This window comes from Canis aureus, chromosome 1 (assembly GCF_053574225.1).
Source record: "Canis aureus isolate CA01 chromosome 1, VMU_Caureus_v.1.0, whole genome shotgun sequence".
Taxonomy (NCBI): domain Eukaryota; kingdom Metazoa; phylum Chordata; class Mammalia; order Carnivora; family Canidae; genus Canis; species Canis aureus.
The window spans coordinates 106,688,141-106,702,976 of NC_135611.1; the positions used below are offsets into that span (position 1 = coordinate 106,688,141).

Sequence of the window (14,836 nt, forward strand, 5' to 3'; positions counted from 1 at the left end):
TTAGGAGAGGTCAGAGAGGCCTGAGTTCAAAGGACGGTGTGTTCTGCCTCTGACCAATGGGTGGCCTTGGGCAAGTCATTTCCCTGGCCCAGGCTTCTCTTCGCCTTTCAAAGTGGGAAAGGATGCACAATTACAGCAGGTGTTCTAGAACATTCTGTGCTGCGGGGTCCAGACTCCTACTTGTTCGCATCAGGGGTTGCATTGCCCATACTCCAAAGCAGCCCCACATTCATCTGCCTCCCCAGCCAAGGCTCCAGGGCTGTTTCCCCCCTGACCCTGAGATGACCCCTCTGGCTCAAAAGGAGTCTAGCCTCCTGTCCAGGCTCCTGATTCCAGGTCTCTGTGTCTCTCCCCTCATACACCCTTGGCCACAGTTTCGATACAAGACCCGGGTTTACAAACAGACCAACCTGGATGAGAAGCAGCTGGCAAAATTGCATACAAAGGTGAGAGAAACCTGCTGGCGCTTACCCCCACAGCATCCCGCCCCCAAGGAGAATCGGAGCTCCTCCCCATGTCTTCTCCACATTCCCCAGCCCCTTCCATTCCTCTGCCCGGTGTCCCCCACTAACTTGAGATGCTGTGTTGCATTTGGGACAGCCCTAGATGCCCCTGGGTTCCCTCCCTCATAGCCTTTCTTAATTCCCCTCTCTGGCTCTCATTCCTCAGCCCAGGCCCACACCATCCCCCAGCCCCACCCCCAGCACCTACTTTCTTCTTCCTTGGACTCTTTCAGCTCATCTCTGGGCGCCCCATATCCACGCAGGGCCCCTGCCTCCCCCCACGTGGCCCGGACTCTGATACACACTGTCCCTCTGCCTCAGGGATGTTTCCTAGACACTGCACTGTTCCCACAATTCCATAGCCTAAACCTCTCCCAGATCCAAGGGTGCGTCCCACCCCAGCCACATCTAGCCACATTGCCCTCCAGGCCTCTGTCCATATGTCTCCACTGGTTCCCTAAGAACTGGGAGGAACCCAGGGGGCTGCTTTAGTCAGAGGTGAAGTAAAAGACTCCGGACACTTGAGAGGAAAAAGCCCCTGACCCCTCCTCATCCCCCACCCTGACCCCATCATGCATTCGTCTCTGTCCTCCCCCAAATATTCCATCCCTCCAGACCTGCATCATCCACTCCGGGAGCCACCAGCCATATACGGCTCCTAGGCACTTGCGGTGTGGCAGGTCCAAACTGAGCCTTACTGTGAGTGTGAAATGCACACGGGACTTCGGAATTCGAAGACTTAGTACCCCAAACAGAGTAAACTATCTCCTTGATAAATTTCCTGTGGATCACTTGTTGATGCGGTAATATTGTGACTACATTAGGTTAAAAAGATAGGTCACTGAAGTGGATTACGATACAATCAACAGTGCCCCTTCCTTTTTCTTTAAAGGTGGCTACTAGAGACTTCTCAGTGCCACATGCGGCTCACTGTGTATTTCCAGGGGACAGCGTTTCTCAAGACCCCAGCTTTTCTCCCTTGCTCCCTGACTGGCCTGTCTTCTCTCTCTTGTCCATGGCTCAGACGGGGTTGAAGAAATTCCTGGAGTATGTGCAGCTCGGGACGTCTGACAAAGTGGCACGGCTGCTGGACAAGGGGCTGGACCCCAATTATCATGACTCAGATTCAGGAGGTAGGGGGCACCCAGGGGCTTTGGAAGAGGTGGGAAGCCAAGAATGAAGCATAAAGGGCTGCATGTGACTGGCCTTTCCTGCCCCTTAGAGACCCCCCTGACTCTGGCTGCCCAGACTGAAGGCTCCGTAGAGGTGATTCGAACCCTGTGCCTAGGAGGGGCCCACATCGACTTCCGGGCCCGGGATGGCATGACAGCGCTGCACAAAGCTGCATGTGCCCGTCACTGCCTCGCTCTCACGGTGAGGTGCCAGACCCCTCCCTCCCCAGAGCCCTCCCCCAGTTTGCAGTGTTCCCCTAGCAGGCTGAACCCAGTGAATTGCCCCAGACCTACCCTCCCCCGCCCTTCATCTCTCATGACCCCACAAGGCCATCTGATCTACCCTTTGCCTCTCATCTCACCTCCCGGATGTCCCCTCCCACGTCCCCATGGGGATGCCACTTCTGCTCTTTCCTGGGACTCCTCTCTCTTTCCCATTTGTTCTTTCTCAAGCCTCAGTTCTTTAGATTTGTTAAAAATAGTCTTCTCTTCGTGTCCCAAATACAAAGCCCCTTTCCATAGATTGACAAACACACAGCCCCCATTGTCACTCCTCCCATGGACTCTGAGACCCTCTGCTGACCCCTGGGGTGTACCCACCCTACAGCTGATCATCACACAGAGCTTTCCCCCCGGAAGGGCCCAAGGAGATCACCCTACCTGTACTCTCCTGACACCCTCTGATCCAGCTCACCACCAGCCCTGCCTTTGTCTCCCTGAAGGGTAGATCCTCCTCTGTTCCTGAAAGTACAAAGCAAGCAACCTGCTGTGCCCCCAGATGCAGACCCTCCTCCATGCACACATACCTCCCACAGACACAGCCCCTCCCTGCTGCTTAGTAACTAAAAAGCACTTTCCCAGATAGATGAACCCCATATAGCAGCAAAATACACATATGGGGTCGACTTACATGGTCTTTAAAATCCTCTTCCTCTCCCTCCATCCCAGCCTCCTCTCCATACACAGGTCAGGATAGAGTGCTCCCAAAGATACATAGCTGTTGACAAACACCCCAGCTCATAGATGGTCCAGCCTCATGGACCCTCCTCTCCCTTTCCAGTTTCCTTTAAAGACCCTAAATGCAGTCAGACACCAGCCACAAAGATCTACTTATACCCCTGGAATTGAGAAACCCTCTATATGTTCCCCCAATCCACTCCCTTCCCCCCCAGACAGATCCTGCTCTCACTCCCACCCCTAACCTCCAGACCTGCTGCTGTCCAATCCAGAAGCAACTAGCCACAGGGGGCTGTTTGGATTTAAATTAATTAAAATGAACTAAGATGAAAATTTCTGTTCCTTGGGTTCACTAGCACCTTCGAGTGCTCAGGAGCCCACATGTGGCTGCCGCGTTGGATGGTGTGGTGGCAGGCTGTTTTTGTCACTGCAAACATTCCGGTGGACAGGGCTGCAGGCTGTCCTCATAGGGCTGCTGCCAACACTCCCGTAGTGATGCCCAGCTCCGCCAGCCTCTATGCTTGGAGCTGTTTCTGGAATGGGACACCCCCAGGCCCCCAGTGTCTCCAGCCCCCGGCCTCAGTGAGCCCCTGGACTCACCTGGGTCCGAGCTTGCCCTTTTCTGCCCCCCATCCTTGGGATCCTGGTCCTAACAACACCTCCTGCTTGGCCAGGGGTCCTCCTGCATCCAGACTCTGTTCTCTCATGGGTTCCCCACAACCATCCTGCTGCTGGGTTGAGGCACTGGGGTACCAGGTTGCTTCAATGGTTCGTCCTAAGTCAGCCATAAGAGAAGGTCTTCCGGAGGCATTTTCCCAACCCCTTCATTGTCACAGGGGATGAGAGAGGCCTCAAGAGGGACAAGGCCAGGCTCAAGGTCACACAAGGGCATCATAGCAGAAACCCAAATAGCCTTGGCCAGTGTGGGCCACCCAAACCTCCCTGCCACCCCCCCCCCAGCCCTTCAAAATGGGCCAGTACTAGTGTGACTGTCTTCTGTTTTGTTTTTCTCCTCAGGCACTCCTCGACCTTGGGGGCTCCCCCAACTACAAGGACCGCCGAGGCCTGACCCCTCTGTTCCATACGGCTATGGTGGGGGGCGACCCCCGCTGCTGTGAGCTGCTCCTATACAACAGGGCTCAGCTGGGCATAGCTGATGAGAACGGCTGGCAGGAGATTCACCAGGTGCTCCAGACTTGCCAGGAAGGGGGTGAGGGGAGGGGAGGGGAGGGCGCCTGGGCCCTGATCAAAGCAAGGACCAGAGACACTGGTACAAAGAGTTGAGGATACAGATGCTAGAGTCCTCCTAGAGCCTGGGGGTGGGAGTAGCATGATTCCCAGAGAGAAAAAGATGGGAGGAGTCAACACCAGGACTCTGAGATAGTATAGGCTGGGCACTGGACATCTTGGTCCCTGAGATGGGCAAGGTTGGTCTCTTGAGCCTCTGAGGGAGCTAGGCCAGGCCCCCGGATCTTGGAATGGCCATGAAGCTGCCAGTCTGGGCCCCTGGGCAGGAATGGAGGCTGAAAGGAGAGGCAGAGGTAGATGCAGGGTTTCCTGGATACATGGCATGGTTGGGAGAGTCTGACATGGCCTTCTGGCTTCCCTGTCCTCCCCAGGCCTGCCAGCGGGGTCATTCTCAGCATCTAGAACACCTGCTCTTCTACGGGGCTGAGCCCGGAGCCCAGAATGCCTCGGGGAACACAGCCTTGCACATCTGTGCCCTTTACAACAAGGTCTGCTCTGGGAGCGCCAGCCCAGGCCTGCCTCCTGACACTGGCCTCCTAGCCCCCTCTGTTCCCTCACTGTCTCATTCATTCATTTGCTCATTCATTCTTTCATTCATTCAAAAAATAGTTACCAAGGGCCTTCTTTGTGCTGAGGACCAAGTAGCGAGAGACAGACAGCCCCGCCATTGGGCAGCCTTCCTGTTACAATCCAGGTCAATCAGAGGGAGGTCACAGGGAATCCAGATCCCCGTGGGAGCCCAGCTCTGGGTTTGGCCTTGGGGCTGCGGTGGAGGTGGCTCTCTGGAAAATGTGCCACCTCTGCTAAGACAAGCAAGAGCCAGCTAAGTAAGAAGGGAGGAAGGGTATTGGAGGCAGTGGGCACAGCCAGAGGGGAAGATTGCTCCTGGAGTCCTCCTTCCTGTGTGTCTCCATTCAGCTGCCCATGGAGCACACCTGTGTGTGGGAGACATGGCAGGGGACATGGGAAAGGCCAAACCACAGCCCCAAAGAGAGCAAGAGTAGGTTGTAGCAGTTTGAGGCTGGGTGCACAGCCCCCACCTCGGGAGCCAGGGGGAGAGGTGAGCAGTAAAGAGCAAGCAAGGGGGCCTCGTGTCCAGGCCCCCCATTGGAGTTGTGGCTTTCAGCTTGCTGACCCAGCCCCGGGCAATCCTGGGCAATTCAGCCCCTCAGTCTCCTTACCTGTTTTCCAGGGCTCCCTGCTCTTGGAGGGGTGCCTTGGGGGCCTAGCGGGACAGGGCTTGGCATGCTGGTGCTGGTCTGCCAACCGCTTCTTCCTCTCCTCCAGGAAGTCTTCCAAGACAGCTCCAGCCCCTTCTGCCTCATCAGAACTTGCAGTGCCGGGGACGTGGCAGGTAGCCACGTGCTGCCTTGTGGCAGCAAGCAGTCTGCTCTGCCGAGGGAGAACTTGGTGTTTGTGAAACCCAACCAACGCGGTGCTGTCACTTCCCCTCCCTGGTGGTGCTGTCTCTCCTGCTCCCTGACACAGGCCTCGTGCCCAGAATCCTTGGCTCCGCAGCCTTGCGCATGGCCTGTGGGCCAACCGCTGCCCCCACCCCACAAGCCCTGTGCCCTCTCCTAGGCTCTGTCCTCCCCCTGAAATGGGAATAATGTCAGCTGATTGAAGGGGAAGAAAGAGCATGTGTATTAAGCGCACATCCCCAGAAGGCAGCACTGTTAAGTCAGGAGATGAAAACCGGATGGTTAATTCGAACAGGGAAAACTTAGTATAAAGAATTATAGTGTGGGAGCGATTACTCTTAGTGGGTCAGATGAACCAGTCACTTCCCGTCCTCAAGCTTCTCCTTTCTCATCTGTGCAATGGGTCAGTAACACCTACGGGGCGAAGGATCAAGTGGGTGGATGTTTAGCTTGCTCTTGGCATGGCGCCTAGCAAGTAGACGCTTGACAGATATGGTTTGTTTCGTGCTTCTCCCTACCTTGCCTTTCCTCTCGGATGTTAAGCTTTCCAAGGGCCAGAGCTGGGTCTGACAGATTTCCTCGCTGTCCTCCCCTGGCTTCCTCACATGCCTGTCTCCCCCCTGCTGGTGAAGGTCAGGTCCACGTGTGTAGGCTGTGAGCTCTTCAAGGGTGGGGGCCCAGTTTGATCAATCACTCTGTCCCAAGGCCCCAGGACATAGCCGGTCTTTATTGAATGAATGAAAAGATGAATTATGAATCTGCTACCTTGAGTTTGCCCCAAGACTACACAGAGACCCCATCAGAATATTCAACAGAATGACCATGTGAATGAATGAATGGCTTGAACGAGTGAATTTTGAATGACTCGGCTCCACTTCTTCATCCTCATTCTTCCCATGCATGTTTTGTGAGCACCTACCATGTGCCCAGATGTGAGATGAATCAGACTCAACGTGGTGCCTTGTCCTGGGGTGGGTGGGGGGAGTTCACGGGTGGTGAAGAGGCAAATGTGTAAACGAGGAATTGCGATGCTGTGAGAATAGTGCTAGGACACCAGTAAGTTGAGGTTCTCGAGGTATAGTGAAATGCTGGCTGGGCTGGTGGGGCTCTGGCCCTATGCTAGGCCAGGTGGCAATGGAGGCAGGCAGACATGCAAAAACACATGGCAGTAGTTAACAGTCTAATTAGGGGGCAGCGTGTACACACTTGGACACACATACACACTCATAAATGCATCCAGAAAACTATCTGAGCTAACTTTGCTGTCCAGTGACTGATTTGGGCAATCAGAGTTGTGTGCCCTCAAGACATAGATGAGCCCTAGGCTTCAAAGGCCAAGTTTGAGTCCTCACTGCTCCCCTAACCAGCTGTGTGACTTCGGGCACAGACTTACCCTCTCTGAGCTTGTCCTGTAATATGAGATCATATAAGCATCCTCAGCATGTTTGTCACATAGAGAGGGTGAGGCCAAGGAGGTGTTTTGTGAATGCTGGTTGAATTACATCTGAGGGAGCTGGGGGGAGGAGTCGGGCTGGGGGCCAGGCTGGGTTTGGCCAGGCCAAGACAAAGGGTGGAAGACTTCAGCAACTGTTTATTGAGCAGCTCCTATGGGCCAGGCACGATTCCAGGTGGTGGGTGCCACAGACAAAATCGTGCCCATGTAAAACGTACAATGTAATGGGGGTGGGATGCTAAAGAGACAAGTAAAAGAGAAATGTCATTTTAGGGAGACAGCATTATGATGAAAAATGAGCTAATACGGGCTTAGAAGAATGCCTGGCATATAGTGGGCATCCTATAAATAAAAATAAAACAGGGAACAGAATAGGGAGCTGTTTTTGACGAGGTAGCCAGAGAAGCCCTCTCCGAAGTGGTGGCATTTGAGCGAAAACCTGAATGAAGTGAGAAAGTGAACCACGTGGGCATCTGGGGCAGATAATTCCAAGCAGTGGGAGCAGCAGGTGCAAAGGCCCTGGGGCAGGAGCACGCCTGTCAGAGGAAGAAGGAGGCCGGTGTGGCTGGAGTATGGAGAGTGAAGGAAGGTGGCAGAAGATGAAGTTGGTGAGGCTGGGGGTGGCAGGGCAGGCAGGTGAGGGGGAGGGAGAGCCCCTAGGCCACGGCAAGGGCACTGGGTTTGATCCAAACAGTGAGAGGGAGTGACGTGATTGACATTAGTAAGGAATTGATCTGGATGTGGACAGCATTCCTACCTCCCACTGCCCAACCCCGGCCCCCTCTGCCCCCTTCCTTCTGGGTCTACCGGAGTGCATGATAAAAGCAAAGACTCTGGATTCAGACAGACCATGGTTCAAATCCAACCACTGAAAGTCACCAGCTGGGTGACTTGGAGCTCCTTCTGATGCCTTAGTTTCTTCGTCTATAAAATGGGAATAGCAACTTCCATCTCGTGGAATTGCTGGACAATACAGTGAGCTTCTGCACGCTGAGCACCTGGCATGCAACATAGTAAGCCCTCCATGAAGTTTAAATTGGTGGCTCTCAACCAGAACACCCCTGCCCCCCAGGGGACTTTTAGCAATGTGTGCAGACATTCTTGGTTTTCACAATCCTGGAGGGGAGTGCTACTGGCATCTAGTGGTAGAGCCCGGGGATTCTGCTAAAATCCTACAATGCACAGGACAGCCGCCACTACAAAGATTTATCTGGCTCCAAATGTCAGTAGTGCTGAGGTCAAAGAAACCTCGCTTTAGATCAGCGCCAGCCAATAGAAGGTAACACGGGTCATGTGTGTAATTTTAAGTGTCCCAGGAGCCGCACCAAAAAATAAATAAATAAATAAACAGGGGACAGTAATTTTTGTAGCATATTTGATTCGCCCATGGTTTCCAAAAGTATTACCATGTCAACATGCAATCAGTATAAAAGTGGTTAGAGAGGTTTAATTTTTTCATGTTAAGTTATCGGAATCTGGTGTGTATTTCACACATACAGCTCATCTCTGTTTGGACCGGACACATTTGAAGGGCTCTTGAGCCACACGTGGTAAGCGGCTGCTGTCCTGGGCAAGGCAGGTCTAGATCAGGTTTCTCCTGAAGCACAATGCCAGTGTCTGCTCACGACCTTTAATGATTTTCTTCTGTTTCACCCTGTGCCACCGGCGGCCGTCCCATCATCCTCAGGAGACCTGTGCTAGGATCCTCCTCTATCGAGGAGCCAACAAGGATGTGAAGAATCACAATGGACAGACCCCCTTCCAGGTCTGGGGCTGTGGGGCCTGGCAGTCTGGGAGAGGAGGGAGGGAGCAGGAGCTGGAGTGAAGATTTGGGTGGGGGGGGGCGCAGCTGGCCAGGGACCTCACCGTGCTTCCCGCCCTTTCCCTCTGCTTCCCCCGGCCACCCTGCCTTCCCGTGCCCCCTTTCCTCCAGGTGGCAGTGATCGCTGGGAATTTTGAACTGGGAGAGCTGATCCGAAACCATCGAGAACAGGATGTGGGTGAGCGAGTGGGAGATGGGACTGAAGGGAGAACCGGGGGTCATTGGGGATGCCTGGTAGGACTGGGGAGTCTGTCACAGCAGACCGTGAGCATCCGAATAGTAGTGGGGAGTGCAATTCCAGGCCCCCACTCTCATGACTGTCTTTCTCCCCTCGTGCCTTCCCCCACCCTGTCATCCCTTGCCTGCATGCCCCCTCCACCTGCCGCTACCGCCCCATGCTGCCCTCTGCCACTGTGCCCTTTCAGTGCCCTTCCAGGAGTCCCCCAAGTACGCCGCCCGGCGACGGGGACCCCCAGGCGCGGGGCTGACGGTGCCCCCGGCGCTGCTTCGGGCCAACAGTGATACCAGCATGGCCCTGCCTGACTGGATGGTGTTTGCTGCCCCTGGGACCTCGTCCTCTGGGGCCCCTGGCCCTACCTCAGGGACCCAGGGCCAGTCGCAGCCCTCGGCCCCCAGCACCAAGCTCAGCAGTGGGACCCTCCGAAGTGCCAGCAGCCCCCGGGGCGCCCGGGCCCGTTCCCCATCCCGCGGGAGGCATCCCGAAGAGGCCAAGAGACAGCCCCGTGGACGGCCCAGGTAGGGGAGAGCTCAGTCCTTGTTTCACAGACCCTGACCCAACCAGATCCTGTCTCAGAGCCACAACAGCCCCAGGCTGGCTCCCTGTCCACCCTGGTACCTGGTACCCCCCTCAGGGCTCTAGACCTCTCTCCTACTCCCTGAGGAATGGGGGAATTGTAAGCCACAGTCTTCCACTCATCCTCAAAAGTACCAGGTTAGCCAAGCACCTGTTCTATGCCAGGGGCCTGGGGTGGGGTGTCCAAAAGAAATGTTAGTTCCAGCCCCTGAAGACAGACAGGTAGATAGATAGACAGACAGGGCAAGGTGAGAAAAAGCCAAATGGTATGAGGATGGGTGAGGCACTTGGGGAAGGGTGTCTGAGCTTGGAGATGAGGCCAGAAGAGGGATGGGGGAGCGGAGGAACCACTCAGGGTAGAGGGAGGAATAAGCAGGGGGCACCGCAGGGTGAAAAGGCCAGGCTGGCTAGAGGAGGATGAGAAGGGGGGACTGTGGCTGACCAGTGTGTCCTGAGGACACGGGAGAGCGAAACATCATGGCGGGCTGGGCACGGCAGGCAGAGGAGTTGGACCTGCACCAGGAGAAAGCTGGGAGTCGCTGAAGGCTCGTGAGAGAGCTGAGAGATGACACAGAGCTCCGCTCAGGAAGCTGAATCAGGCACAGCATGCAGGGCCGTGGGAGGGGCAGAGCCGGAAGCCAGGAGGCAGAGGAGGGGGCCCCCGGGGGCAGGTGGAGGGAGCCCCCAAATACCCTCCTCCCCCCAGGACACCAGAGCTGGGGAACCCATTCAAGCCCCCTCCCCCACCCTGCTGCTCTATCTCCCCCCACCCCACGGATCCCTGTTCTCCCAGAGGTGCCTCCTGGCTCCACTCTCCCCTGCCTTTCACACCCTCTGTGTATGCAGCTCCAGCGGGACGCCCAGGGAAGGGCCGGCAGGGGGCACAGGGGGCTCAGGGGGCCCCGGGGGCTCCCTGGGCAGCCGCGGGAGGCGCAGGAAGCTCTACTCAGCGGTACCTGGACGCTCCTTCATGGCCGTGAAGTCCTACCAGGCCCAAGCAGAGGGAGAGATCTCCCTGAGCAAGGGGGAAAAGATCAAAGGTAACAGGTCAGGGCCGGGCCAGGCTGGGGGCAAGGGGTGGGCATGGGGGCAGACAGGGGGGTTAACCACTTAAGGAGGACACAGTCAAGGACAAGCAGTTCTCCAGGGCCTAGACCGTCCAGTGCACTCTGGAGACCCCACAAGAGCCCGCTGGACGCCTCTTCTGCCCTGGAGGAGTATGAAGTGTAGCAGTGGTGATGCCCCCCGTCCAGAGGAGGTGTTGAGGCAAAGGAGGGGACATGAGCATTTGGGGGACGCTGACACCATGCCTGGCCCTGTGGGAGTGGCTCCTCTCCCTCCCCCGCCCCTGCCACTGGATCAGCCTTTCAGGAGGACATCAGGCGCCTGTCTGACAGTTGAAGGAACAGTCTCGCACAGGTTCAGTCAGTGACTTGTTCCAGTGCCCCGACTGAGCCCACGATCTTTCCTGCCACCTGGTGTGGAGTGGGAGGCCGAGCCCCCTTGACCTCACCTCCTGCCCCTGCCAGGTGTTCTCATCTGAGAGACAAGGTGGGACTTGTTTCTCAGGGCTCCAAGGAGACAGGTGTTTGAAGCCAGGCCCGGACCTGGGGCTCCCTGAGCTGGCCAGCGGCTGTTCCCAGAGTTTGCTTCTCTTTGGCTTTTCTGTTTTCTTCTGGAAAATGATGCCAGTAGCCCTCACGTGCAGACTTCGCAGGGCTGTTGACGTGTGTTCTTGGATAGACTAAAGCTTGGAAACAGCAAGCAAGCAGACGAGGCAGTTAATGCGAGGCGGGGGAGCAATTCTTTGCCAACTCCAGGCTGCAGAAGAGCTCAGTAGTGTAGCAGTGGAGGGCCGAGCTGCCCAGGTTCAAATCCTGGCTCAACTGCTTCCTGGCTGGGCACCCTCAGACAGGCCACTTCTCTGGGCCTCAGTTTCTTCATCTATACAATGGGATGCTGGTAAGGATTTTAAAAAGTCAGTTCCTTCAAAGCAATCAGGACAGTGTTGGGTACAAAGCAATTGCCAACTTGCACTATCCTCAGTGGGCCCCCACTACGGGAGCTTAGAGGGAAGAGAGAGACCCTGGCTGCCTGGGAAAGCTGGGGGTGCCTCCCACAGGAGACAGAGGTTGTGTGGGGCCTTGAAAGATGTTCAAGGATCAGAGTTACCAGGTGGGTCTTGGATCAGCTTCTGTTTTGCACTATCTCTTCCTGTAGCCTGACTTCCTGAAGGCAAGGTCACATGTCATTGATCTCTGGATTGCCAGGGCCCAGTTTGATGGCCCAGCACACAGGAGGCTTCAGTGCACATCTGCTGAATGAGCGAGTGAGTGACTGAATGAATGAATGGCCAGACATAGGAGCTAACTGTGGGGGTCAGGGACAGTGCCTCCAGAGGCAGGGTGCCTGGGAAGTGTGTTCGTGCATGTGTGTGTGTGTGTGTGTGCGCGTGCACATGCACGCATGCATGCACAGAGGGTCAGGTCTGTGCTTTGAGATAGAGTTTGAAAGAAGAAAGAGAAGATAAGTTCACAGGGAGGGACCTTCCGGATGCAATATCTTCCACGTTTCCTTCTGAAGTTCAAGCCCAGTACTTCTGTTCACTGCCCTGTTCTTGTCCCCTTCCCTTTCTTGTTTTTTTTTTTTTTTTAAGATTTTATTTGTTCATGAGAGACACAGAGAGAGAGGCAGAGACACAGGCAGAGGGAGAAGCAGGCTCCACGCAGGGACCCTGATGTGGGACTTGATCCTGGGATTCTGGGATCACGCCCTGAGCCAAACTCAGACACTCAACTGCTGAGCCACCCAGGCATTCCACGAAGGGGTTCCCTTTCATTAAGATCTTTAATTGCTTTAACATGTGCCCACATCCACAATGCCACTGAGGCTCACCGCATCCCGATGAGGCAGCAGGCTCCCTCTGCTCTTGGGCCAGCAGCCCCTCCCCTGCCTACCCACTAAATTCATCTCCTGGCACTCTTTCCTTCCCCCACAGGGCGCCAGGGACCTCTTTCTTTCCATTCCTCAAATGGCCAAAACCTCTTTTCCACACTAGGCTCTTTGCATGGACTATTCCTTCAGCCAGGGTAACTCTTCCTCCCTCTCTTTGCCTTTTCTACTCCTAGGGTCCTTCCAGTCTCCATCTATATGTCGTGTCCATGGGGACACCATCCTGGCATCTCTTTGCCATCCATTTATATACCCCATCTGGCCTTTCTTCGGACACTCTGTCCTTTCCCCCTTGAGTGCTGATCTGAATTTTCAACCTCCAGAGTTACACCTCCAATGGCTGTCAGCGTGGAAGCTCCATGAGGGCAAGAACCATGTTTGTTGTCCCAGAGCACTCTGCCCCATGTATTGCCTGGTGCTTGACTCATAACTGGCACTAATAAACATTCACTCAGCGAACGAATGATTGATTCCATGACCACCCAGCCAGTCAGTAGAGTGCTAGCCAAGAACCCAGACCCCTGTTACCCCATCTCCTGTTCCTTTCCATGACCTTGAGCATCTCCTCGATTTCGTCTCCCCAGATCCTCCGAACGGTGGTGGCTGAAGCAGAGAAAAGCACCAGGTGGCCCCAAGTCAAGTCCTGGTGTGACTTGATCCATCTCTGGGCAAGAGGCTTTTCTGCTTTAGCTTCAGCTTCATCATGTATAACATGGGAAATCAATTGTTGCCTCCCCCAGATAGACATGCTGGAAGTATGTGAAAGGTCTGAGTGCAGACAGAGCCATGAGAAATCCTGAAGAGATGGAAGACCATGCGTTTGTTACCATTGCCATGGTCATTAGCATCAGAAGCAGCAGCCACACAGTGCTTGAACAGAGAGGTAGCAAAACAGTATGACTCAAAGCATTCACTTGGGGGACACAGAGTGGTGTTCAAATCCAGGCTCTATTGATCACAAGCCGTATATGCTGGAGCAAATGACCTCAGCTCCTCCTGAGCCTCAGTTTCCCCATTGGTGAAATGGGGTTAATAAAAGTGTCCCTTCTTAGGGTTCTGGTCACAAGTGAGAACTGGAAAACATTAGCTGTGCCTGACGTCCGTCTTTGGACCTGAGCGGCCAGCACAGCCATGCCAGACACAGAGCAGGCAGTTAGTAAATGTCCGCTGCAGGGCTGAGAGATGGGGCCAGCAGGAAAGGGCCTATAGGTGGTGGAGAGGAAGAAAGAGGTGATTGTATCTCTTCTCCCTTCTAGAGCCGGGGAAGCAAAGAGAGGCCGAGGGAAGGATCTGGGAGAAATTTAAGTGTCAAGGAGACTGTGGGAGGGGGCGGAGGCAGTGATGGGACTGTCTAGGGGTTTAGGGAGTCTAGGAAGGTTTAGGGAAATTATAGAACACAGGAACTGGGACTGGTTGGTTACCAGGGGAGGTGAGGGCCAGTTGTGGATGTGTCCCTAACCTGTGAGGATCATGCCATGAGACACAGCCTTTTTTCCCAGTAACTTTTTTTTAAGACTTTATTTACTTTTTCATGAGAGACTCAGAGAGAAGCAGAGACATAGGCAGAGGGAGAAGCAGGCTCCCTGTGGGGAGCCTGATGTGGGACTCAGTCCCAGGACCCCAGGATCATGACCTGAGCCGGAGGCAGACGCTCAAGCACTGAGCCACCCAGGTGCCCCTTCCCAGTGCTTCTTGATGTTCCCATTGGATTCAGAAAGCAAGAAGGCAGGAGTGATATGATCTTGTTCTCTCTCCCACCCCCTCATCCCTTTCTTGGACATTTATTAAGGAGGCTCTAAGCCCAGGCCCTGTGCTAGGTGCTGGGAATATCGAAAAGGCCGTGGGTCGAGTGTGTTGGGGGTGGGGTGGGGCGACATGGAAGCATAGAAATGTTTCTATGTCCTGCTCCCCCACCCAGTGCTTAGCATCGGGGAAGGAGGCTTCTGGGAAGGCCAGGTCAAAGGTCGCATTGGCTGGTTCCCCTCTGACTGCCTGGAAGAGGTGGCCAACCGGTCCCAGGAGGGAAAGCAAGGTAATGAGGACTCCTCAGTTGTCCCCGATCATCCTAGGGTTCTCCCTATGAGGGTGGGGTGCTGGGAGGTAGGTGGGACGACTTGGGCCAGGACCTCCAGGGGTGGGCTTGTTGTTTCCAGACCGAGGGTCCAAGGTCATCCCTTATTCCCCTGCAGAAAGCCGCAGTGACAAGGCAAAGAGACTCTTCCGGCATTATACCGTGGGCTCCTACGACAGCTTTGATGCCCCAAGGTAAATGTCCTTACACCCTTGGGTGCCCCTCACCCCAACCTCCCTTCATACTCCACCTTTAAATATTTCCACCACCTTGCAGCCTCCTTTCTCCTCCCTCTAAAGTTTGATCCAGACCACAAGCCCAGCCCCAAACCATCCTTGGCAGCCATTGTGATTGCCCAGTTTGGGGATAGCCTGAGACCAATGGGGTGGACAGATAAGGATGGAGATGTCTGGGGACCTGGGG

At 55.1% G+C, this 14,836-nt stretch overlaps 1 protein-coding gene across 8 annotated transcripts in view; it reads left to right on the top strand.

Annotated features, from left to right (window-relative positions):
- Positions 1-14,836, top strand: part of SHANK1 (SH3 and multiple ankyrin repeat domains 1) — a 45,730-nt gene that overhangs the window by 3,678 nt on the left and 27,216 nt on the right. For 6 of the 8 annotated variants that reach the window (XM_077844131.1, XM_077844091.1, XM_077844114.1 and 3 more), the window contains exons 4-14: positions 375-446; positions 1,528-1,636; positions 1,726-1,877; positions 3,650-3,817; positions 4,252-4,368; positions 8,442-8,519; positions 8,688-8,754; positions 9,002-9,332; positions 10,237-10,430; positions 14,261-14,374; positions 14,532-14,607. In XM_077844131.1, coding sequence (XP_077700257.1) covers positions 375-446; positions 1,528-1,636; positions 1,726-1,877; positions 3,650-3,817; positions 4,252-4,368; positions 8,442-8,519; positions 8,688-8,754; positions 9,002-9,332; positions 10,237-10,430; positions 14,261-14,374; positions 14,532-14,607 — 1,478 coding nt within the window. The remainder of the gene's footprint in view (positions 1-374; positions 447-1,527; positions 1,637-1,725; positions 1,878-3,649; positions 3,818-4,251; positions 4,369-8,441; positions 8,520-8,687; positions 8,755-9,001; positions 9,333-10,236; positions 10,431-14,260; positions 14,375-14,531; positions 14,608-14,836) is intronic. The other 2 variants (XM_077844129.1, XM_077844139.1) reach the window with 1 other exon arrangement.